General features: G+C 30.7%; 4 protein-coding genes across 16 annotated transcripts; 2 read left to right on the top strand and 2 right to left on the bottom strand.

Annotated features, from left to right (window-relative positions):
• Window positions 1-1,357: 1,357 nt before the first annotated feature.
• Window positions 1,358-2,339, bottom strand: LOC101504441 (uncharacterized). Its single transcript, XM_004491097.4, has 2 exons — window positions 2,103-2,339; window positions 1,358-1,980 (listed from the first exon to the last, which is right to left on the bottom strand). Exons 1-2 carry the CDS (start codon window positions 2,212-2,214, stop codon window positions 1,460-1,462), a joined length of 633 nt encoding a protein of 210 aa, XP_004491154.1. The 5' UTR covers window positions 2,215-2,339; the 3' UTR covers window positions 1,358-1,459.
• Window positions 2,340-2,812: 473 nt separating this feature from the next.
• On the bottom strand, window positions 2,813-6,585 carry LOC101503908 (uncharacterized). Of its 8 annotated transcripts, none has more exons than XM_004491095.4 (5): window positions 6,426-6,585; window positions 6,049-6,122; window positions 4,518-4,664; window positions 4,320-4,396; window positions 2,813-3,763 (listed from the first exon to the last, which is right to left on the bottom strand). In XM_004491095.4, exons 3-5 carry the CDS (start codon window positions 4,601-4,603, stop codon window positions 2,970-2,972), a joined length of 957 nt encoding a protein of 318 aa, XP_004491152.1. In that variant the 5' UTR covers window positions 4,604-4,664; window positions 6,049-6,122; window positions 6,426-6,585; the 3' UTR covers window positions 2,813-2,969. The 8 variants fall into 8 exon arrangements, with proteins under 8 accessions (XP_004491152.1, XP_004491153.1, XP_073221628.1 ...); XM_004491096.4 differs by lacking the exon at window positions 6,049-6,122 and adding an exon at window positions 5,904-5,977 and having other exon boundaries at window positions 6,426-6,570; XM_073365527.1 differs by lacking the exon at window positions 6,049-6,122 and having other exon boundaries at window positions 6,426-6,574.
• A 2,751-nt stretch (window positions 6,586-9,336) lies between these two features.
• On the top strand, window positions 9,337-17,012 carry LOC101503582 (abscisic-aldehyde oxidase-like). The gene is made up of 10 exons (XM_004491094.4): window positions 9,337-9,581; window positions 10,315-12,024; window positions 12,464-12,723; window positions 13,052-13,264; window positions 13,372-13,590; window positions 13,703-14,668; window positions 15,361-15,456; window positions 15,641-15,739; window positions 15,817-16,006; window positions 16,548-17,012. The coding sequence occupies exons 1-10, from the start codon at window positions 9,422-9,424 to the stop codon at window positions 16,766-16,768; spliced, it is 4,134 nt and encodes a 1,377-aa protein (XP_004491151.1). The 5' UTR covers window positions 9,337-9,421; the 3' UTR covers window positions 16,769-17,012.
• Window positions 17,013-18,586: 1,574 nt separating this feature from the next.
• LOC101503263 (uncharacterized) lies at window positions 18,587-23,396 on the top strand. Of its 6 annotated transcripts, none has more exons than XM_012713157.3 (4): window positions 18,587-21,165; window positions 21,522-21,998; window positions 22,569-22,762; window positions 23,063-23,396. In XM_012713157.3, exon 1 carries the CDS (start codon window positions 18,806-18,808, stop codon window positions 21,047-21,049), a length of 2,244 nt encoding a protein of 747 aa, XP_012568611.1. In that variant the 5' UTR covers window positions 18,587-18,805; the 3' UTR covers window positions 21,050-21,165; window positions 21,522-21,998; window positions 22,569-22,762; window positions 23,063-23,396. The 6 variants fall into 6 exon arrangements, with proteins under 6 accessions (XP_012568611.1, XP_004491150.1, XP_012568609.1 ...); XM_004491093.4 differs by having other exon boundaries at window positions 22,569-22,826; XM_012713155.3 differs by having other exon boundaries at window positions 22,569-22,860.
• The last annotated feature ends 1,570 nt before the right edge of the window (window positions 23,397-24,966 follow it).

Genomic DNA, 24,966 nt, shown 5'->3' with positions numbered 1-24,966 from the left:
AATTTAAAAATCAAAACTACGACAAATATGATAAAAGAGAAATAAAAAAAATTTAATTTTAAATTAGGAGATTATTTTTGTAAATGTGGTAAAATATATGGATTAAAAGTACAATTAAGATAATAAAATACAAAGTTGACTGTCATTAAAATATTAAATTTTTTTTACAAATCATTGAAAAATTAGCTAACCAACAAGTTTTTGATAAAATACATGCATAACTAATAGATTTAATTGTGCTGAATCTAATTTATTTGAAAATTGATATATAACCTGGGCCATTCTATTATACTTATTTGGGCCAGCCCTAATAAAGAAAGAGAGACTTAAAGCAAATTTTAAAAAGAGAACTTCTCTTTTCACTTTCACACATACTTTTAGAAAAATACACTTCACATAAACTCTATTTTTTTGGTCCGAAAGATTTTAGATACTTGTGATATTTTCAAAACATAGGAGTATCTCAATCTCAATGTAAAAGTCAGTATTAAAAAGAAAGTCAGAGTTGTTTGTATATAGATATATATATAGACAAAGGCAAACAATAGTATAGGATACATGATATGTGATTGAGCTTTTTGTGTATGTATGAGAATAAAAAATGAAAATTTGAATAACTAGATCTGTCCATGGATATTAGTTAAGATCGAATAAAATACAAAATAAAGTAATTTTTTTAACAGTAATGTGTTCTAATATAGTTGGAAAATCAATAAAAGAAAGTCTTCGTACAAATGAAAGTACATATGGACAAGAAGCAATAAAAAAGCAATTTATATAGTTATTATGATTTCAGGAATCACCCATCCACATTCATACAACAAAATATATCATTATTAATTTGACTTGTAATTTCTACAAGTATCTCAAGATAGTGAATTTAAATCTTCTTAATCAATAGAATATATTTTTTTAATTATAAAATAAAAAATCTCAAAGACAAAAAGTTACACTCAAATCCCGAATTAAACTCAAATTAACTCTATATTTATAATAATTCTTCATTTTAATTTTTTTATTATTCAATACAAGACTTAAATGAATATCCGTTTTGACAAAATATATTATTATTTAATTTAAAGTCTCCCAATTCTTTATTTCATCATCAATTTCATTTTTATCTAATAAAATATCATTAATTCTTATGACAAATTACATTTGCATAAAAAATTTGTATGAACTTAGCAAATCCTTCCTAATTTTATTTTCTAAAAGAAATAACAAAATATTAAAAAAAAAATGAAAAAATTTATTCATTTTTATATATAAATAACCTTAAAACAACCGATAAAAAGGAAAAGTATATTCATATATATTGCATCATGATTATCAGAAACCATAGTCAATAACAACTAAATAATAATAATAATTATTTATTCTCTTGAGGAATTTATGCAGTATATTACACATACAGATAATTGTGAAATACTTATTCACACACAATGAATGAATTAATGAATTACTCTTGACTTTTGTGTCCTCCTGAAAATATTGACTTAATAACATTCTTAACATAGAGACCAAACATCAATGCAAGTAGCAACAAATTCAGAAATTTCTTCTTCTTCTTCTTAATTTCATCAAACAAACCACATAATGCATTCACATATTCTGGTCTCAGTTTTGAAACCACTCTCATTGTCTCTGGCCTTTCCTCAACTTTGTTCTTCACATCATCATCTTTTTTTAATTCCTCTGCTTTACCATTTTCTTTCTTTGGTTTCTCTTCTTCATCTTTCTTTGGTTCTTGTGTTGGAACATTTTGTTGCTCATTATTGTTTTTGTTGATATGTTTCAAAAGTTTAATGTATAAGATTCCAGATTCAAATTTGGCAGCAATGGTATTTGTGTCCAAATGAAGTGGTAATTGGATTTCTTTACGAAATCGACGATATTTGTTGTTGCTTATTTGTCTTTCACCACTTATCTTTAACACACGTGCTGCTGTTACTTGAACTCTCATTTGCTCTTTCTTAAATCCTGCATATAATTCTTCAAATTTAGGTTCATGTTTTCTTAAAGAAGATCGATTATTCTTTAAAATCATATACTTATGTAGTATTATTATAGGAATTAATGACACAGAGAAGAAAGAAATTAACCTGGAAGTATAAGAACTAGTGTCTCACTTGCATCGTCGCGATCGACATCAGTTGGTGCTTCAAATTCTTCATAGATACGATCTGTTTCATGTGTCTTTTGATCAATAGACATTTTCTCTTTAATAATATGATTATGGTATTTCTAGCAAAGGTAGTTAAATTTGTCTATGCTAGTTCTTGGTGAATGAAATGAACTATGGGGTTATGTTACTTATATATACACATTTGAGGGTTGTATTTTCTTCGAATTTAATTCACCCTTTTCTTGCAAAGATTGATTTATTTTAAGGACAATCTCAATCTAGGTTTTCCTATGCAACAAAATATCACGTTGTCTCTAAAGAAATAATACCTTACTTATTTGCTAGGCATTGTAGAATCACATGTAATATTGATCAAGTTCCCTATTGTACTAAAATAAGGATTATTTTCCCAACTGTTCCTTGCTCTTTGCATTATTCTTTTCCCATATGCTCGTATAAAATAATCATATCATCTTCTCTAAACTCTAAAGTAACTAGAAAATAATAATAATTTGAATAGTAATTTCAAGGTAGTCCATAAGTCAAATATTTTGAATTTGAATTTTAACTGAAACACTTCTTTATTAAACTTTACTTGCCTCTCGAATTAACTCTAGATCATTAGGTTCATTTCATTGGAAATCGAAGGGTTAAAACAAAATAAAAATTGAATATTTTGAGTAAAAATAAAACAAAAAAAACCATTTAATTTAAATATACTACTCTCATCCATTATGTAACCCAAAAAAACTCTCATCCATTAAGTTGCATAAACATTAAACAGTACAAAGGCATGTTAAGATTACAAGCCCAACTTCTGTTTCCATCTTGAGACAACATAACTTTATCTCTTCTGCGCTTTCCTTCTTCTAGACTCTGTCTTTTGCCATTTCTTTCTAGAAACAAGTTTACTCTTTGGTTTCAATTTCAACTCAGGTGAGAATTTGTAATTTGGATCTCTCATTCGCGCTTGTATGTCCTTAAAAAACTGAATATTTAGCTGTTTAGATCCTCCTTGTCTAAGCTCTTCATACTCCGGTCCCGAAACGACATTTTCGAACGCTCCAATTAGAATATCTAAATCAGTCATAACTTCCCATGTATTGGTATACCTCCCATCTGGACCTTTCTTTAGTTTCTTCAAAGCATTCTCAACCGCAATCTTCCTAGCTTGCTTTCCCGGGGACAACTCCTCGGGCTCTTGTTCAGATTTCAAAAGCTCGGAGATGGTTCTGTATTTTGGCATTTCGTCAAACTCAAACAACTTATCTATGTACTTATCACTTCTTTCATTTGGGTAAGCTTCTGTAGGCACATCGTCATCGCTATCCATTTCATCACCAGTCCAAAGTGTTTTTTCCTCATCGCTGCCGGACCAAACACTTCTTAACTCGTCACTGTCATCACCATCAATCAGGTCTGCGTGTTCCTTAGCTTGTTGTCTTACTTTCCTAATATCTTTATGAAGACGACTCTTTGAATTGTTATCTTCATCGCTTTCATCCTCACTTCCTGTCCATAGAGTGTTATCTTCATCCATCTCCTTTGCCCAGGTTTTCTTGAACTCTTCATCCCCTGGTCTTCTATTTCCAAAGAGATCATAGGGCTTGCTAGTACCACGAGCATATGATCTCGATGCTGCAAGTCAAATAATCCATTAGCTCAGAGGAACTTGCACTAGATAACACATATCAATTGCATGTATGAAGATTAAAAAAGAAGCATGCTCTCTTAAGATTATATTTTTGATTTAATAAAATCAATTGCCACAAGATCAAAGCGATAACAAATTAGGATCCTGAACTGTGTCGGTAAATGTAAATCACATCATCCATTGGGTAGAGAAATAGATAGGAATACTCCTATTCTTTTTAATTGCAATGTTTGCAGAAGACATGAATTTGGTTCATGATTCTCTACAAAATCCTAACTAATGAAAATCATGACAAATGACAGTGGAAACCAATAAAGGATATACATGCATTGCTAAATCTTCCTAACCTAGAGGAAATATGAGGATGCATTTGGGTTAGTTAAAAAAACATAAAATGGGTTTTCTACTATTATGTTAGACCAGGAATTTTGTTCTCTCAGAACTTCATTAATGAATATAACAAATGGGTTGTTTTAATAATTACATACACTACCACAACCAGTTCAAATCAAGTTAAAAAAAATCTAACTAAAAGCTAACCTTGAAAATTCACCAGAGAGGCACTATTACAACAATTTCGCAGTACAACTAGACCTGAATCATAAAATACTTTTGACCTGAAAGAACAACAAAAATGAGGCATTTCATTGTCATGGAAAATGATCTAACACCAACATTTCGGCAAGACAAAAATCTCCAACAGACATCCATGACAGAATTGATGATAATATTCTTAACCTTTGTGAGAGTGGTAGCCATTGTGGTTTTGCAACTCTTACAAGAGACAAAAAAAGGTTATTGTAAGAGAACGACCTCCATCCCATTAGAAGAACAAGGTGATCTGTCACTAACCCTTTTTTCTAAGCCCTCAATTTTTTGCTACCCCTGAAGAGAGTAAACAACAGAAACAAATTAAAAAAAACTCCTAGAATATCCATCTTTGGGTCAAAGGAGGAACGTGAAATTTTTATTTTAACATTTCATTCCTTGACAACTTTGAGCCAATCACTTTTTTGTCAACTTAGTATAGCTAGAGACTTTTCTTTTTTCATTAATTTAAACTTGAATTATTTTTTAGGCCTGTATATGATGTTTTGACTTATATTTTTGCTTCGTAACATGTTTTTACTTAAAAATGGCATTTTTATTGATCCTCTACCTTACGGTTCATTGAGATTTGATTAACAAATAGATCTTCCGATTCACGATTTGAAACTCAATTTGATAACTGTTGGAATATTAGAAATGAGCTCACAACTTCAGAATCTCCTCCTTTTCTCTAAAATCCCACAACTTCAACAATACTATGCCGAAAAAGAGTTTATAAAATATAGTGATGATCATGATAATCTAACCAATTGATGCTTTTGTATATTAGGGATTTAGGAATGATAATCTCTTTAACATCTCAATAATCATGAGAGACATTCTCAAGACGGCTTTAGAATGCTAATGAGTGAAATTACCAACCAATAGCCAGATATAAGAGAATGAAACAATAGTGTACCACAACTACAAGTTGCCTACAATTTCATGACAAGAAAGTTGAAATGTAATCAAGGATGTAGACGGGACACAAACTAATTGCCTAATTCCATAAAACATTACTTAAAGCCATTTGAAGTGAACCATAAACTAATTGCCTCATAAACAGTGACGGTAGTGTCACAACTCACAACCCTCTCTTGGGTCATGACCGGCACACAAGCTAACACTAACCTAACACATATTTCACCTGGCAAGCCCGAGTTACCGAAAATTCAGAAAAGTCTCCCCTGGTTTCCAAAGGTCTCAAAATATCAACCATATCCCCACATTATATAACAACAACAAAATTTATCCAATAGAATCTATGTCATTTGTAAATACCATAATTTCCATGTAGTAAAAAAGGATAGGAAGCAACACAAGTAACTAACATCTCAGAACACATAATTAGACATACAACCCAACATAAAAGAAACAACTCCTACCCTATAGTTGCATACCACTCAAGAAAATGGCCAACCAAAATAATATTTCAGATTTTTATTTGCAAAGAAAATCCTTACAACTATTTCTTTCTACCATAGACACAATAATCACTACAAATTAATCCCAAAAAAAAAAAAATTATCTACTCACAATTCTGAAGAACCAAGTTAATCTATTGCAATGCCAACTTCAGAAGGAGCCACCAAAATATTTTCGCAATAATTCTGTAAATGAACAATCAATATATTAACCTTAAGAAAAATCTATTTAAAACTATACTAATGACGATACTCACAATTCTGAAGAACCAAGTTAATCTATTGCAATGCCAACTTCAGAAGGAGCCACCAAAATATTTTCGCAATAATTCTGTAAATGAACAATCAATATATTAACCTTAAGAAAAATCTATTTAAAACTATACTAATGACGAGTAGGAAAAAAATAAAATAAAAAACATAAAGTTTTCGATTTTCAGGGTTTATAGGGTTTTGAAGGAAGCCATGGAGAATGAGGAATTAAATTGTTCTAGTATCTTATACCAACAATCATTACTTACCTAAACTTCAAAATAAAATATAAAATTTATAGTTAGTAGATTTAGCTGAGAAAAAGAACTCGAAATAAAGCAATTTGCAAGAGTGGGTATTTGTCCTAATTAAGTTGAAAAACCTGTGATGCGTGCAACGATTTTGATGAGAGAAAGGAGGGATTGCCTCTCTTTGGGTGCGCAATGGGTGTAGGGGATTCGGGTGAAATTGCAAGAAAAGAAAAATGGTGGGAAAAAATGGTAGGATCAATGGAGAAGAGAGAGATTTTTATGAAAAAAAAAAAATTAGGTTAAATTATTATTTTAGTTTGTTATATTATTTTTTAATTTTACTTTAATCTCTTAATTAATTTTTTATTTATTTTGGTTCTTTAATTAAACTTACAAAAATGAAAGATTTTAAATTCATTCGTCTGGTTTAGAATTCTCTTCAAATAAAATAAAATAAGAATATAAGTATGACAATGATAAAAAAAATATAAGTTTAATTGCAATGTTGGTACTCTTATTTTAATTTAATTATAGAAGTAGTTTTTTAATTTTATTTATTTTTAGTTTTGGTCTCCAAATAGGATTTTTGTCCAAAATTTGATGAAATATCATTTTTTTTAAGTCATACTATACAATTTATGATCAAAAATTTTTGTATACAATTGTTATATTACGAGATCTTGAGACATTGTGTGGCTTAAATAAATACAAAAAAATAATATTTCATCAAAGTTTGGACCAAAATTTTGTATGGAGACCAAAACTTAACATAAATAAAATAGATATACTATTTTCATTATTCAACTAAAATAAAAAGACTAAAACTGCAATTAAGTCAAAAATATATTATATCAAATTCATATAGTGTCAAGAATTGTTAAATTTGTTAAATCAAATGTATTAAATAAATCTTGTTTAGATTAAATTAACTGTGACAAGAAGAGTAAGTTTGAGGATACAAATGTTGGTTACAAATTAAAATATATCAAATCAAGCTGCAATTAGGTTATTTGGAAGTTAGTTTAGATTGGTAAATTGAAGGCAAGAGATTGATGTAGTGATATTGTGGAAATAGAATAATGGTTTTTTTTATTTATTTATTTTTTTTTGTAATTTTATGAAAGTGCAATGTCAAAGGGACTTTTGGTTAAATATATTTTTTTTAAATATCTTATTTTTTAAATTATTTATGCGAATATTCTACTTTTCTTTTTTAAAGCAGGAAGTTTTTCTATGTGAAACGGTTGAAGGAAAATTTTGAAATTATTATAGAAACGACATGTAACTAACTTTTTTATTTATTTATATTTTAATATTTCTTATTAATTATTTAATAAATTAAAATTAATTTAATTATTTAAAAAATAAAAATACTAATAATAAATTAAAATAAAATACATTAATAAATTATAAATTAATTTTATATTTTAATTATTATTGTTATAATAAAAAATTATTATAATTAAAATAATTAAATTATATTATAAATTTCAAAAAAGAACATTAAAATAAAAAAAATATCAAATTTATTGCAAAAAATAATAATAACAATTAAATAAAAAAATTATATTAATAACATAAAAATAAAACGAAATATATTAAATTAATAATAAAAATACATCATATTTAAAAAAAAATATCAAATTTTGAGGCCTTTATCAAAGGTAACCTTAATATCAAACTGATCGTACATAAATATTTTTGTTTCCAATGGACCTTAAGAATCCTTTATATAAATGATTGTAAATATTGTAAAGGTACACACTTTCAATTCCACTATACCTCTCACTCTTCTTATATAACTACAAACTTCATTTTCGGTATCACAATTCAACTTCGGTTAATCCGATTGAATTGTTATAATATCTTTCTTAACATAGTTAACACAATTTAAATACATAATTAATTATATTTAATAAATAATTAATAAATATAATAAAATATTATAACTCATTAATTATCAACTTGCCAAAATCAACTATACTTTTAAATATATTAACTACAATGTTCGAATATTCAATTACACAAACCTAATAAAAAAAATTCAAATATATATGAAATTTATTTATTAATCATTCATATAACGTTCACACACACATGATTTTTGAGTCGGTAAAAAAAATATACATAATTTCTAAGTATTTAAATATACTTGAAAATTACAATGTGTTCAAATATATATAGAATCGTGGTTAATAATTTTTAAAATAAACAATTAATAAATGATGACACTATTAATTATCCGTCAACATAATTAACTATTTTTTATAATCACACAATTAACTATTTAATCATTATGTTACTTTATTCACCCTTTCGTTCTATATATAAATAGTGAGTGCTCTTTGACTGAGACCCAATCTTTTTATGATCCTGATGAGTTGGAACCGACTACTTTTAATTTCTCTTCTATAAAAAATTGGACATACCATTATAGCTCTCTCATAGATTACAAAAGTTAGCCATAATATTATACTATTAATAATGATTTGTTTTATTCATATTATTGGTTCAACGCTCACCACTATCATTACTATTTAAAAGAAAATAAAAAACAACCTTTTCTTATTTTCTTAGAAAACTAAAATATTTAATTGTAATTTTGGTTCTTATTTTTATTAATTTATCAAATTAGTTATTCTATTTGAAAATTTAATAATTTTAGTCATTTATTCTAATTTTTTAATTAAAAAATGATAATATGACATACTTTAAAAACTGTGACATATGATACAACGATATAAAATAATTAATATTCATAAAATCGTAATAAAATTGTATAAAAACTTCTATTTTCATTTCAATAATTATTTATTTTATAATTTCATTAATGATATATAAATAATTAATATATTTAAATAATTATTTATTATAAAATTATATGTCACATAAATATGTTAAATCATTTTTTTTGTTAAAAATTACGAATTATAAACTAAAACTGTTGACTTTTAAAATAAAAATATTAATTATATTTAATGTAAAAAATTAAGGAACAATTAAGGGAACTAAAAGCCTAACCACTTCCTAGAAACACAAAAATAGAAATTTTACATATTGATTAATATAGATTAGAGTTTGAAGTTATATTTGTCTGAAAACTAAAAATCAGTTAGTGAAGTGAAGTATGGATTTGAAAAAGAGTGAGAATAATCATTCAAGTGTACTAATTTTTTGTGTTAATGGTGACAAGTTTGAGTTATCCAAAGTTGACCCATCAACAACTTTGCTTGAGTTCTTGCGTACTCAAACTCGCTTCAAGAGTGTCAAACTTGGTTGTGGTGAAGGTATATTATATCATACATATTATTTATATATAGTATTTAATTTTTCTGCCTGCTTTGTATTTTGATTTATTTTTTTATTTCAATAAGCTTGGTAGCTGATACTGATTTGACCGTCATTATTATTGTTTCTCTATGTTTGACTTTTAGTTTTTAAGGTTCAGCAAATTTGATACTCCTACTGATTGTTATAAATTATAGTTTCTTTGTCTTTCAATATATGATTCATATAATATATACTTTTTATGATTCTGAATGTTGACTTGGTGAAATACACAAGTCTGAAGCAAATATAGTACAAGAAGAGATTAATATTGAAATTTTGATTACCCTTATTATAGTTTAGAGCCTAAGGATATGCAAAAGAAAAGTTTTACACATACACTCATTCAGTCATGATGTAGATATTTTGCATATATTTTAGAAAATACAACATGATATCGTGGTGAGATATGATTCGATGTATTTGGAAGAAAAAAAATTACACACGTTATCAATGAACCACTGATAGAGACACAAACACCAGACACGAGATTGACAGTGACACATCGACGTCGCTAATAATTTGAGATAACTAACTAATTGAATATGATCATATATGTTGGTGTCATGTCGGTGTAGAACACTGACACATCAGACACCGGAAATGTCTTTGATAAGAAGTGTTGGTGCTACAAAGCTCTATCATTAAACTCACAATAATCCTTATCAAATGCTTTGGCATGTTTGGTTGCAGGTGGTTGTGGTGCTTGTGTAGTTTTAATCTCCAAATATGATCCTTTGCTTGACATAGTTGAGGATTTTACAGCAAGCTCTTGTCTCACACTACTTTGCAGCATTCATGGATGTTCAATAACAACAAGTGAAGGCATTGGAAATAGCAAACATGGATTCCATCCAATTCATGAAAGGTTTGCAGGATTCCATGCTTCTCAATGTGGCTTCTGTACACCTGGAATGTGTGTTTCGCTCTTCGGAACTCTTGTCAATGCCGAAAAGAACAATTTTCCAGAACCACCTTCTGGTTTCTCTAAAATCACTGTTTCGGAGTCTGAAAAGGCTATTGCAGGTAACCTTTGTCGATGCACCGGTTATCGACCTATTGCTGATGCCTGCAAAAGTTTTGCAGCTGATGTTGATATGGAGGATTTGGGATTGAACTCTTTCTGGAAAAAGGGAGATAGCAAAGACTTAAAGCTTAGTACCTTGCCTCGATACAATCATCATCACAAGAATATCAAATTTCCTATGTTTTTGAAGGATATTAAGCATGATTTGTTCTTGGATTCTGAGAAACACAGTTGGCACAAACCTACTAGTTTAAATGAGCTTCAGAGCTTATTGGATTTAAACCATGATAATGCCAATGGAAGCAGGATGAAACTTGTTGTCAGTAACACAGGTATGGGATATTACAAAGATAGAGAAGGTTATGATAAGTATATTGATCTAAAGGGAATATCTGAGTTCTCAAAGATCAGAAAGGATCAATCAGGGATTGAAATTGGAGCAGCAGTGAGTATATCTAAAGCTATTGAAATACTAAAGGAGCAAAGCAACAGTAACTTTATGTCAGATTTTGTAATGATACTTGAAAAAATATCTGATCATATGAACAAAGTTGCCTCGGGGTTTATTCGGAATACGGCTAGTGTAGGTGGCAATTTGGTGATGGCACAAAAGAATCGTTTTCCTTCGGACATCGCTACTGTACTTCTTGCTGTTGATTCAATGGTTCACATAATGACTGGTGCAAAGTTTGAATGGCTTGCATTGGAGGATTTTTTGGATAGACCGCCACTCGGTTTGGAAAGTGTGCTTTTAAGCATTAAAATTCCAAATATGAAACTAAAAAAAAGTGAATCTTCGGAGACTAAAAGTAGATTCGTCTTTGAAACTTACCGAGCTTCGTCTCGACCTCTTGGAAATGCACTTTCATACTTAAATGCTGCTTTCCTTGTTCAAGTGTCTCCATGCAAAGATACTGATGGAACCATTATGATAGAAACTTGTAGGTTGTCTTTTGGTGGTTTTGGGGATAAGCATGCAGTCAGAGCTAAACATGTTGAGGAATTTTTAGCAGGGAAGTTGTTAAATGTTGGCATTCTGTACAACGCTGTCAACTTGTTTACGTCTACTGGCACGATTATACCTCAAGACGAAACATCGAAAAAGGCTTACCTTTCAAGTTTAGCAGTTGGTTTTCTTTTTCAGTTCTTTAACTCACTCATTGACAGTCCTGCAAGAATTACCAATGGTTATTTAAATGGATATACTCATCCGCCTTCTGTCGAGGCTTCTAACATAAAAGAGAATCAGAAGCAGGTTCATCATAGCAAATTTCCTACTTTATTGTCGTCGGGGAAACAAATCCTTCAAGCAGGCAGTGAATATTGTCCGATTGGCAAGCCAGTCGTGAAATCCGGTGCTGCTTTACAAGCTTCAGGTTTGTTCAGAGTCAAGTTTTAAATTACACAATGATGACAGTTTCCTTTTTAATTTTTATTTTGACTGACATTTCAATGTATTAAACATAATTTTTTTATCCGTATTTTGCTTCCTACTGTCATTGGTTGCCATCTAACTATTTTGAAGACAACCACTTGCTTGATTTGGCTTAAAATGCGGCGCTATAGTGCTTTAGCATAAAGGAATTTGAATTAATCACTGTTGTTAAGGAATATGCTATTTATGTATTGTCAAATAGTAGTTATTGCAGCACAGCACTGTGAAATTTGAACAAACAACTATTTTCTGCTATCCACGATTTACAACGCTGGTTTTGATGCCTGTCAATTACTACTTTTCAGTTTTCACATGTAATTGATCTTGTATGTGTATTAACAATTTAAACATGTACATATTTCTGAATAAATCACATATAGGTGAAGCTGTGTTTGTGGATGACATTCCATCACCAACAAATTGTTTACATGGAACATATATTTATAGTGAAAAGCCATTGGCAAGGATAAAAAGTATAAAACTCGGGAGTGAATTGCAACTGGATGGAGTGAGGGACATCCTTTCTTGTAAAGACATTCCCAATGGTGGAAAGAACCTTGGAGCAAACAGTATATTTGGTTCAGAACCTTTATTTGCTGAAGAGATTGCTAGATGTGTTGGTGAACGTCTCGCCTTTGTGGTGAGTTCTTAAATCTGTTATTTTGATCCAAAATGTATGATCTTCTGTTTCATTTAAGAGATTGATACGTGTAATACTTCCATTTAGGGCCTGCTTGGATTAACGTATTTGAATTTATATTTTGACATAAGTAATTGCGAGACTATTTGAGAGAGCTTATGGAAAAACTTCTGACATGCATATAAGCTCTCCAAGATATCGCATGAAAACAGCTTATAGCTTATATTGAAACAATTTGATTTGATTTTATATTTTGTTATATAAATAGTTTATACATAACCACTTATATGATAAACGCCTAATTTGTTTATCCAAATATCTTCTTTAGGTTGCAGATACTCAGAAACTTGCAGATATAGCTGCAAACTCTGCTGTTGTCGATTACAGTATCGAAAATCTTGAACTGCCTATCCTACGTGTTGAAGATGCTGTTGAAAGATCAAGTTTTTTCGAGGTTCCTCCATTTTTACGTCCAGGAAATCAAATTGGTGATGTATCAAAAGGAATGGCTGAAGCAGATCACAAGGTTCTTTCTGCTGAGGTACACGCACAAGTTCTTGATATCGTGTTTAAGTTTACTTCTGCAAACGCATGTTGTTGGTTATTGATCAAACATATTCCTTGTCATCATCTATCGATGAATCGCAGATCAAACTTGGATCTCAATACTATTTCTATATGGAGACGCAAACTGCACTCGCTGTACCAGATGAAGACAACTGCATTACTGTTTATAGTTCAAGCCAAAGCCCTGAGCTTGTACATTCTACTATAGCAAGATGCCTTGGTATTCCTGAAAATAATGTTAGAGTAATTACAAGAAGGGTTGGTGGAGGTTTTGGAGGAAAAGGCTTAAAATCTATAGCTGTAAGTTTTTAGTTCTTTCCTACTTTTGCTTTTACATTTTTTATTCTTTACTATAAAATCTCTATCACTATTTTATTATATCTGTGTGTGTGTCATGTGATTTCATTTGCAGGCTGCTGCATCATGTGCACTCGCGGCACACAAGTTACAGCGACCTGTGAGAATGTATCTAAATCGAAAGACGGATATGATAATGGCCGGGGGAAGGCATCCAATGAAGATAACATACAATGTTGGGTTTAAGAATAATGGCAAGATTACTGCATTAGAACTGAAGATATTGGTCAATTCCGGGATTTATCCCGATGTTAGCGTGATAATGCCACGCAACATAGTCGGTGCGCTTAAAAAGTACGACTGGGGGGCTCTCTCTTTTGATATAAAATTATGCAGAACAAATCATCCTAGTAGATCTGCAATGAGGGCCCCGGGCGATGTGCAGGGATCATTCATCGCCGAAGGTATAATAGAAAACGTTGCAGATACGCTTTCGATGGAAGTAGATTCTGTCAGAAGTATTAATCTTCACACCTACACAAGTCTTAAGGCATTCTATGAAGACTGTTACGGTGAACCTCTTGAGTACACCATGCCATTAATATGGAACAAGTTAGCTGTTTCTGCAAACTATGAACATAGAGTAGACAAAGTGAAAGAGTTCAACAGGATCAACACATGGAAGAAAAGGGGAATATCTCGAGTACCAGCGTTGTATGAGCTCAATCTACGACCAACTCCAGGAAAAGTTGGTATTTTATCAGATGGTTCTGTTGTTGTTGAAGTTGGAGGAATTGAATTGGGTCAGGGTTTATGGACAAAGGTGAAACAAATGGCTGCGTTCGTGCTCGGTTCGATTCAATGCGATGGAAATGGAAGTCTCTTGGATAAAGTAAGAGTTGTACAATCTGATAGCTTGAGCTTGATTCAAGGTGGATTAACTGCTGGGAGTACTACATCAGAATCAAGCTGTGAAGCAGTTAGACTTAGCTGCAATGTCTTGGTTGAAAGATTAATGCCTATCAAGAAGAAGCTTCAGGAGGAAAATGGTTCTATCAAGTGGGAGACTCTTATTCTTCAGGTAGATAGTGTCAAATAAAGGCTCTTTTTCTTTGAGAAATACAATTACTTTTGGTTAAAATATACTTTTCTTCCGATATTCGTTTTGATCCTTTATCTTTTTTAAGATTCATTTTGTTGTTTTATCTTTTTGAAATTGACAAATGTTGGTCCTTTTTTACAGTATTTTTAAATACGACATAGAAAAAAATACTGACATAGAAATGGTTATCTGAGGTGGCATAGTATCTGTCTCAATTGACATCCAAAGTTCCCTACTAGTCTTTAAATCGTCGATAGTTGTCTTTAACTTGTTATTTTTACAATGAGAATTTTGTTGAAGAAAACATCAATTCAAAGCAAATTATTGGGATTTTTTGTGCCAATAGAGACAATACTTATGCCATCTCGAACTATCATTGATGAGTCAACACTTTTTTCATTTTATATTCAAGGTACTGCAAGAAAAGACTAACGCTTACACACTTCAAAAAGATAAATGACCAAAATAAATCTTAAAGAAGATAAATGACCAAAACGAATATTAGATAAAAGATAAAGGACAAAAATTATATTTTAGTAGTTATTTTTTTAATTAGATTAGGAAAATTAATTGTTGTTAACTAAAATTCTCAATAAATGTAAAGTTAGATATTTTTACTTATAATTAAGATGGAGATAATACCATGTTACTGACAGTTCACTAACATGCAGGCATACATGCAAGCTGTGAATTTATCAGCATCTTCATTTTTTGTACCTAGTTATAATTCCATGAAGTACATCAATTATGGTGCTGCAGTTAGTGAGGCGAGTTTATTTCTTATGCATATGTTGAATCAAATGGAAATTCTCTCCTATTCATTATAATTTTCATCCATTCAATGTAAAAATTTCTCGTGTGATACTGTCACACAAGCCATATTACTGAAGTAAATGAACCAAATTATCATGTAATAATGCTCAATGCTAAATAATGGAAATTGATTCTCAGGTGGAAATAGATCTTCTGACAGGAGAAACCAGATTTTTGCAAACAGATATTATTTATGATTGTGGACAAAGTCTCAATCCTGCTGTGGATTTAGGACAGGTAAGTTTTCATGAATGAGTTTATTAAGTTACCAAATATCAAAACTCCTTTGTTAATCATATAATTGCATCTTGCAGATTGAAGGATCTTTCATACAAGGGTTAGGATTTTTCATGCTTGAAGAATATGAAACAAACCTTGATGGTTTGGTGTTGGCAGATGGCACATGGAACTACAAAATCCCAACAATAGACACTATTCCTCAACAGTTTAATGTTGAAATCCTCAATAGTGAGCATCACCAACATAGAGTTCTCTCTTCAAAGGGTATGACCTAGCTATGACCTAGCTAGCTAGGACTTTTCCAAAACATCAATAGTAAATTTTTGTCTTCACATTTGTTTTTCCAAAAACTGAGGATTATTAAATTTTTTTGATGTTATGCCTCCATAATTATGAAGCACTGGCACGAAAACCATTCATGACACTGATACGTAGTCGCCGATAATAATTTGAAAAAATAGAAGCCATTAAATGTAACCAAATGCTTTGGAATCAGACATCAACACGTATTGTACATACATTTAGTATCAGATGACGACACGTATCGGACACTGGACACATTAAGTGTATGTGCTACATAGCTCCATAATAGTAACTTTAAAATAAACTGTTTTGTATCAAACCTCATCATATAATTATAAGCATTTGGAACATGTAAAAATCATTTCAACTAATATGAACAACTGATTAAAGAAACTGATGTAGGCATGTTGCAGCATTACTTGAGTAAGATTAAGGAAACTCTAGTTATAATTATGTTGGTTTAGAAATCTTGAATAAATTATTTTGATATTTGTTGCTGCAGCATCTGGTGAGCCTCCTTTGCTTCTAGCAGCTTCTGTTCACTGTGCCACAAGATCAGCTATCAAAGAAGCAAGGAAACAGCTTCTTTCATGGAGCAACTTAGATGATGGATCAGATTCAACATTTCAGTTGGGGGTACCTGCAACCATGCCTGTTGTAAAGGAACTCAGTGGACTAGACATTGTACAGAGATACTTGAAATGGAAAATGGACAACAAGTAAAAGGCTTCAATCATACATCATTATTATCATGTAAATGAAAGCTACCAATACAATGCAATGCATTATTTATAACATTTTTCAAGTTGTCATTAGATGAATTCCATTTGAATCTTGTTAAAAAAGCAAGCCTATGTTATTAAATGGGACTTGCATGATTTACTCAATAATTGATGTATAGAAAATAATGTAAGAAAATTGTTAACATTAATTGTTCATCTAATAAGAGTCAATGTGCAACCAAACATGGGCTAAGTGTACATATTTCAAGTGAAGGATAAATCTTTTCTAAAGTGAGTCGCTCACTTTAGAGAATAAAATGAGTGATATATAGTTGATATAAGTGACTAACAAGGATAAATCTTCTCTAAAGTGAGTGATATATAGTTGATATAAGTGACTAACAAGGATAAATCTTCTCTAAATTGAGTTGCCCACTTTAGAGAATAAAGTGAGTGATATATAGTTGATATAAGTGACTAACAATTGCTTTTATTTTTCTTGAGAACTAAATTAAGCCTTGCAATTTTTATGATGGACTAAAGCAGATTTCCACTTTGTTTATAAATGAAAGGAGTATGTTTATTAGCTTATAATCGAGTAGGGATTAGCATGACAATACAACCCGCATATGTCATTATCCACCTGAACTTGTTCCAATTTTGAAAGGGAAAATCCACTTTGACATGGTGTGGGTGGGTATGTATTTTTCCGAAATAAATTTTTTGGGACATAGTGGATTTTGGGTTGATATCTGCCCCAAATCCGTCTCGTCTGTAAAACTATTATTATTTTTAAATTATATATATATATATATATATATATTTATATATCTCATCTTTATAACATAAATGATTTAAATATTTTATTATTATATATTAATAATTATTTAATTATATTAATTATTTTATATATATGAATAGATTCATAGTCGAAACAAAAGCTTCGTGAGCAACAGAGATGGAGATATATATTTGAACCCTAACAAAAATTGGAGATAAATTTTGTTCGATTAGTCTAGGGCAGAAGGGAGGAAGATAGAACCCAAAATAAAAAATTCGCTAAAACATATACTTAAGAGTCTAAATTAAGCATGAAAATATTTAGGCCCATATACGAAAGAATTGTATGTGTATATTTAAAACTTTATTTGTAAATTGTATGAAAATAGTTAGGACTAAAATGAAATTGTGCCTATAGTTTTAAAACTTTGGCATTGGTAATAAAAGAAATGAAAGAGTTGAAAAATGGACTCATATATCCTTCACCCCCAAAACTAAAATATATATGTGGCATTCGAGAGAAACCTCTTGAATAGAGATGATAATAGGCCAAACCGACCGACAGGAGCCTACGGCCTAGTCAACGTCAGATTCAAGTTAGGTCAAATTTTTTTCTTAAACAGATAAGACCAAGATTTCTAACAAAGTCTATTTAGTTAAAAATGTCAGACTACAGACCACAAGTCTTTTAGGCCTATTAGGTCAACCCATTTAAATAAATACAAATAATATTTGTTTACTATTAAATTTAATCTTTTTATTATATATTCAATTTTTAGTAATTTACGCATATTAACCTCATTTAGTTTTTGATATATTTAAATGTATTATTATAAAATATAATTTAAGTATAATGTATATAAAATCACATTCTTCAAAATGTGATGTTAAATATCAAAATAGAACTTAATTTCATTGACATATTATTATTAAAAAATATTAAAATAAAATAAGTTTTTAAATAGACTAACATGTCATATCAGGCTTCTATCAAAATTAAGACTCAGACCGACAAAGTAAACCTATAACAGGTTGGACTTATCAAAGCGTATCTCAGACCCAGCCTATTCTCAAATATTCTGTGATCACGAGAAGTATAAACAAAACCGCAATCGAGTAGATTGGGGTCGCATTACCCGACCCGTTTTTTATCATCTATCTTTGTCCTTCATCCCCAACCTCGTACCAGCGCCGTACCCAAACTGAAACCAACGAACCTCCCATATCACATTTGAATCTCCATTCCGTTTGAGTAGTGATGTTGTCGTTCTCCAATTTCAAGAAGCCTTTCCACATTCCCTGCTTCACCAATTCCCTTACAACATTATCCGTTTCCTCCAACAACCCAGGTCTCCGTTTCTGCCTCTGGATCGCCCTCAAATTCGATTCCCTCAAAAATGAACCCTATTACTCCGTAACCCGTGTCCTTTCCCATAACAATTGTCATTCCTTTTACTGGGATGCTCTTCACCTTCTAAAAGATAAAGGAATTTTAATCACTTCAGGTTCCATTAGAGCTTTAATTAGGTTTTATTCTCATTCCGGTCACACCGAAAATGCCATCAATGCATTTGCTAAAATGCGCGAATTCGGCGTTAAGCCTGATGCTCATACTTATAACACAATTTTGAGAGATGTGTTGAGGCAAAAGTTGTTTGTTCTTTCTCTTGCATTGTATAATACTATGCTTAAATCCAATTGTGTTCCTAATGAACATACTTATAATATGTTGATTGACGGGTTTTGTAAAAGTGGTAATATTAAAGGTGCACGTGAGGTGCTTGATGAAATGCAGAAAGTTGGTTTTGTTCCTGATGCTATATCTTCTAATTCTATTCTTTATGGTTTGTGTCAGACGCAAAATGTTGATGAGGCACATAGTTTGTTTAGTCTCATGAAGGAAAATGGGTGTTCTCCTGATTTGATTTCTTGTAATACTTTGCTTCATGGGTTTTGTAAGCTTGGGAGGCTTGATGACGCAGTTTCATTTCTTAGATTTATTAAGCAAGATGGTTTCTCTCTTGACCTAATTGGATATTGTTCCCTTATTCACTCGTTTTTTAGGGCTAGAAGATATGGTGAAGCGCTTGCGTGGTATGCGGGGATGTTTAAGGCGGGCTTTAAGCCTGATGGTCATTCGTATGCCATTATGTTACGTGGTTTGTCGGGTGGGGGTAGGATTGGTGAAGCTGCTAGGATGTTAGATGAGATGGTTCGGATAGGTTTAACCCCCGATGTTCATTGCTACAATGCCATGCTTAAAGGTTTATGTGACATGGGTCTTTTGGATCGAGCGATGTCTCTTTATCTTGAGATGTCTGAGCGCAATGCTTACACACACACCATTCTCATATGTGAAATGTGTAAGAGAGGGATGGTTGAGGATGCACAAGAAGTATTTAATCAGATGGAGAAGCTTGGATGTATTCCTTCAGTTGTGACCTTCAATGTTCTTATAAATGGACTTTGCAAGGCTGATAAACTTGAGGAGGCACGCCTTTTATTTTACAAGATGGAGATCGGGAGAAATCCTTCGTTATTCTTAAGCCTTTCTCAGGGTTCTGCTCAGGTCCTTGATAGTACTAGTCTCCAGAAAAAGATAGAGCAAATGTGTGAGGCTGGGCAATTTTTGGAAGCTTACAAGTTTCTTATTCAACTTGCTGATAGTGGGGTTGTGCCTGACATTATTACATACAATATTCTAATTAATGCCTTTTGCGAGGCTTGCAATATTCACGGTGCTTTCACACTTCTTGAGGATCTGCAAAAGAAGGGTGTCTCACCCGATTCTGTTACTTATGGGATACTTGTTAATGGGCTGTACTTAGATAACAGAGAAAATGATGCCTTAAAGATTTGTGAGCGTATTCAGAAGGCTGGCTTTAAACCTAGCATTGCATTTTATAGAGCAGTTATGACTTGGTTGTGTAGAATGAGCAAGGTCTCACTGGCCTTTAATCTTTATTTGGACTATTTGAAGAGCCTTCCTAGTCGACACAATGATTCAATCAGTGCTTTGGAGAAATATTTAGTCGAAGGAAAACTGGAACAAGTGATTCGAGGTTTACTAGAACTAGACTTCAAGGCCAGAGATTTTGATTTAGCTCCATATACAATTTTACTTATTGGATTCTGTCAGGTACAAAAAGTAGATGAAGCATTACTTATATTCTCTGTTCTCATCGAGTTCAATATCACAATCAACGCTACAAGTTGTGTACATTTGATCAAAGGTCTCTGTAAGGAAAGGAGGCTAGACGATGCAGTAAAAATATTTCTTTACAGTCTGGACACTGGTTTCTTTTTGAGGCCAATGATTTGTAATCATCTCCTCGTGTATCTGCTTCTTTCCCATGATAAAAAGGAGTGTGCTGTTGATATTATTTGTAGGATGGAATCTTTTGGATACTGTTTTGATTTACCAGAATTTGACAGGGCAATGTACCTTTTAGACCAATACCTAAAACAAAAGCAAAGAAAAATTGCTCTCATAAGAAATTAAATAACACTGATTGATTCAGCTGAACGGGCTTCTTTATTTTGCTCTTCAGAGAATATCCCCATTCAGGAATATGGCCATGAATCGAGAGACTCGCTGCGCTTTCTGATGAGCCAAAGGTGCCCTTTAACTCTTATTTGTAATTTGTATGTTGAATTTCAAATAATGTGTTTGCAGAGTTATTAATTATTATAGAATAGCACACGGATCAAGTCAAAGTATATTCTTGCATGCTGCTTTTCAGAAATTTACTTTAAACTGGAAATGATAGGTCTAGAACTAACATGGAATCTAAACACTTAATATTTCTGAATTTTATTAATTGCTTTATGAATTTGAAGAGTGATTAGGGGAGTTGTTTTGAGACTTCAAGCTTCAGATCTTGGGAATTGTCTTTCTTGCTTTATGACTTTGAAGAGCGATTAGGAATTTTTGAAATGCACTTTCCTACTTAAATGCTGCTTTCCTTGTTCAGGTATCTCCATGCAAGGATACTGATGGAACCATTATAATAGATGCTTTTAGGTTGTCTTTTGGTGGTTTTGGCAATAAGCATGCAATCAGAGCTAAACATGTTGAGGAATTTTTAGCAGGAAAGCTGTTATGTGTTAGTATTCTATATGACACCGTCAACTTGTTTAAGGTGACAACCTCTATTATACCTCAAGATGAAGCCTCAAAATATGCTTACTTTTCAAGTTTAGCAATTGGTTTTCTTTTTCAGTTCTTTAACTTATTGACAGTCCTGCAAGAATAATTGATGGTTATTTAAATGGATATACTCATTCGCCTTCTGTCGATGATTCTAAATTAAAAGAGAATTAGAAGCTGGTTCATCATAACAAATTTCCTACTTAATTGTCGTCTGGGGATCAAGTAATTGAAGCAGGCAGTGAGTATCGTCCGATCGGCGAGGCAGTCGTGAAATGCGGCACTGCGCTACAACCTTCAGGTTTGTTTAGAATCAAGTTTTGAATTACATAATGACGACAGTCTCCTTTTAACTTTGCATTTTGATTGACATTTCAAAGTATTTAACATAATTTTTATTCATATTTTGCATATAACTATTGTGAAGATCACAAAATAAGTTCACTAACCTATTGCTTGATTTGGCTTAAATCTGTTCATGTCATTAGTTATCGTGTAGCTGAAATTTTGACTGTGATTGGAAAATTGAAATATCTCATTTTTCAAGCTTTAGTGATGTAGTCTTTTCTGTCAAACAGTGTTATTCTATCCTTTTTTTTATCAATGTTGTCAAATAGAGGCTATATCGACGGTATGACACTTTAGTATAACGGAATTCAAACTTATCACTATTGTCATATGATACGTCATTTAATATAAAGTATTGTTAAATAGCAGCTATTGCGGCACAACGTTGCGGGATTTGAACAAACTACTATTTTCCGCGATTTACAACATTGGTTTTGATGCCTGTCAATTATTACTTTCCATATTTAATTGGTTTTGTATGTGTTCAATAACATGTACATATTTCTGAATAAATCATATATAGGTGAGGCTGTGTTTGTGGATGACATTCCATTAACAACAAATTGCCTTCATGGAACATATATTTATAGTGCAAAACCATTGGCAAGGATAAGAAGTATAAAACTAAGGCAAGTATTGGAACTGGAGTGAGGGACATCCATTCAAGTAAAGACATTCCCAGTGGTGGGAAGAACCTTGGAGCAAACACTAGATTTGGTACAGAACCTTTATTTTCCGAAGAGATTGCTAGATGTGTTCGCGAGAACGTCTTACCTTTGTGGTGTGTTCTTAAATCAGTTATTTTGTTCCAAAATGTATGATCCTCTGTTTCATTTTAGAGATGGATACATGTAATACATTCATTCATAAGCTGATTTCAGCTTGCTTGTTTCCATAAGCTCTATAAGATAGATTATGAAAAGAGTTTGATTTTGTTTTATCATATGTTATAGAAATATCTTATAAACACTTTTAATAAGCGTCCAATTAAGTTGTTTATACAAATTTCTTTTTTAGGTTGCAGATATGGCTGCAAACTCTGTTGTTGTCGATTACAATATGAAGAATCTTGAACCACCTATCCTATGTGCTGAAGATGCTGTCGAAAAATCTAGTTTTTTTCGAAGTTCCTCCATTTCTCTGCCCAAAAAATCAAGTTGGTTGAAGCAGATCACATGATTCTTTCTGCTGGGGTACATGTGCAGAATAAATTTGTTTGTGGTTCTTGATATGATGCTTAAATTTGATACTGAATAATGAATGTTGCTGGTTAACGATCAAACATATTCATCGCCATTAACAATCGATGAATCGAATATAAAACTTGGATCTCAGTTCTATTTCGAGTCAATATGAACATTCTACTATAGCAAAGATGCCTTGGTATTCCTGAAAACAATGTTAAGAGTAATTACAAGAAGGGTTGGTGCGGTAATCAAAGTGGTTCAAAGTAATATTTTTTAAATTAAATACCGCATTTCTTTAACTTAATTTTCATTACCATTTTAACTATTTTTTTTTCTGATTTGATCATATATTTTAATTTTAAATAATAATTTGATATTTTATGTTTTAAAATGTTAATAATGTTCATAAAATTTATAAAATTATTTTATGTTTATATTTTATGTTTATAAAAATTCAAAAAAATTATAAAATTATTTAAACAAAATTCATAAAATTAATTATTATATAAAAAATTAAATTATCATTTAAAATTTAAATAAATGATCAAATAAAAAAAAAACAAGAAAAATGACTAAAGCGAAATTAAGTTAAGAGACTGCATGTTGCATCTACTATTTATCTTATTTTTTATGAAAAAAACTCAAAACAATGTTTTTTTTTACAAGAAAATTTAGTAACAGTGAACAATGAGACGTGACTATTTGATTTTATTTTTAGTTGGTAGAATTTTCTAATTTGTCATTTGTTAGACTTATAGGTTTTATATTCTAAAATGAGTGTCTTGTTTGCATGAATGCTGATATAGATAAATATTTTCATTTTTATTAAAGAAATAGAATATAAGTAGAATTTATGAAATTACGCAAATTGTGTGGAATAGGATACTTTGAAAAATTGTTGATGATGGTTTTAGCAAGTGCAAAATTTATTTATTTCATATTTTTAATATGTATTTTTTGAATTACTTTTTACAATGTTTTCTTTTCAAGAAACTGACAAATGTAAGCAACAAATTATATAATTGATAATTAAAGATGCTATTTCATTATAGCAACAAATTACTTAAGAAAAATTATAACATTTTTCTCCTCATCTTTAATCGATTTTGTTCATCACATCAATAAGTTTATGTATCAACACACAAATAGGAACAAAGACATGATAATTAAATATTAGATTGATTGTTTTCAATATCTAAGTTAACATAAAAATTTTAAGTTAGCATAAAAATTATTTTTAAGTGTTTTATTGCTGTTTTTTTTTTTCATGGTACATTTGACATGATAAATATGTGTCAGCACGCTAATAAAAGAAAAATACAAAAAAAATTATATATTACATTAACTACTTTTAAAAAAAAATTGAAATTTTTTCATCAATATAATTTTCTACTTATATCAATTTATTTATTTCAATAATGCTTATTTATTTTAATTTACACCTAATTGCATTGTTTGGTTATAATTTTGATTATTGATTTCATTATTATTTATTTTTAAGTTGTGATAATTATATTTTTATATATTTTGTGTTAATTTAAGGTGTTGTTATATTTTAATTATCAAATACAATTTAATTAAAATATTAAGATCTATTTATGTGTAATATTGAATTAAAAAGAGTAACTAATTACAGAATAAATTTTATATTGATATATAAACAGAAACAAAATGTTTAAACTATCAAAAATTTAAAATGGGGAAATTATATATATATATATATATATATATATA

The sequence above is a fragment of the Cicer arietinum genome, chromosome 2 (assembly GCF_000331145.2).
Source record: "Cicer arietinum cultivar CDC Frontier isolate Library 1 chromosome 2, Cicar.CDCFrontier_v2.0, whole genome shotgun sequence".
Taxonomy (NCBI): Eukaryota; Viridiplantae; Streptophyta; class Magnoliopsida; order Fabales; family Fabaceae; genus Cicer; species Cicer arietinum.
Note: the sequence above shows the minus strand (reverse complement) of the source record. Positions and strands in the feature narration are given on the sequence as shown.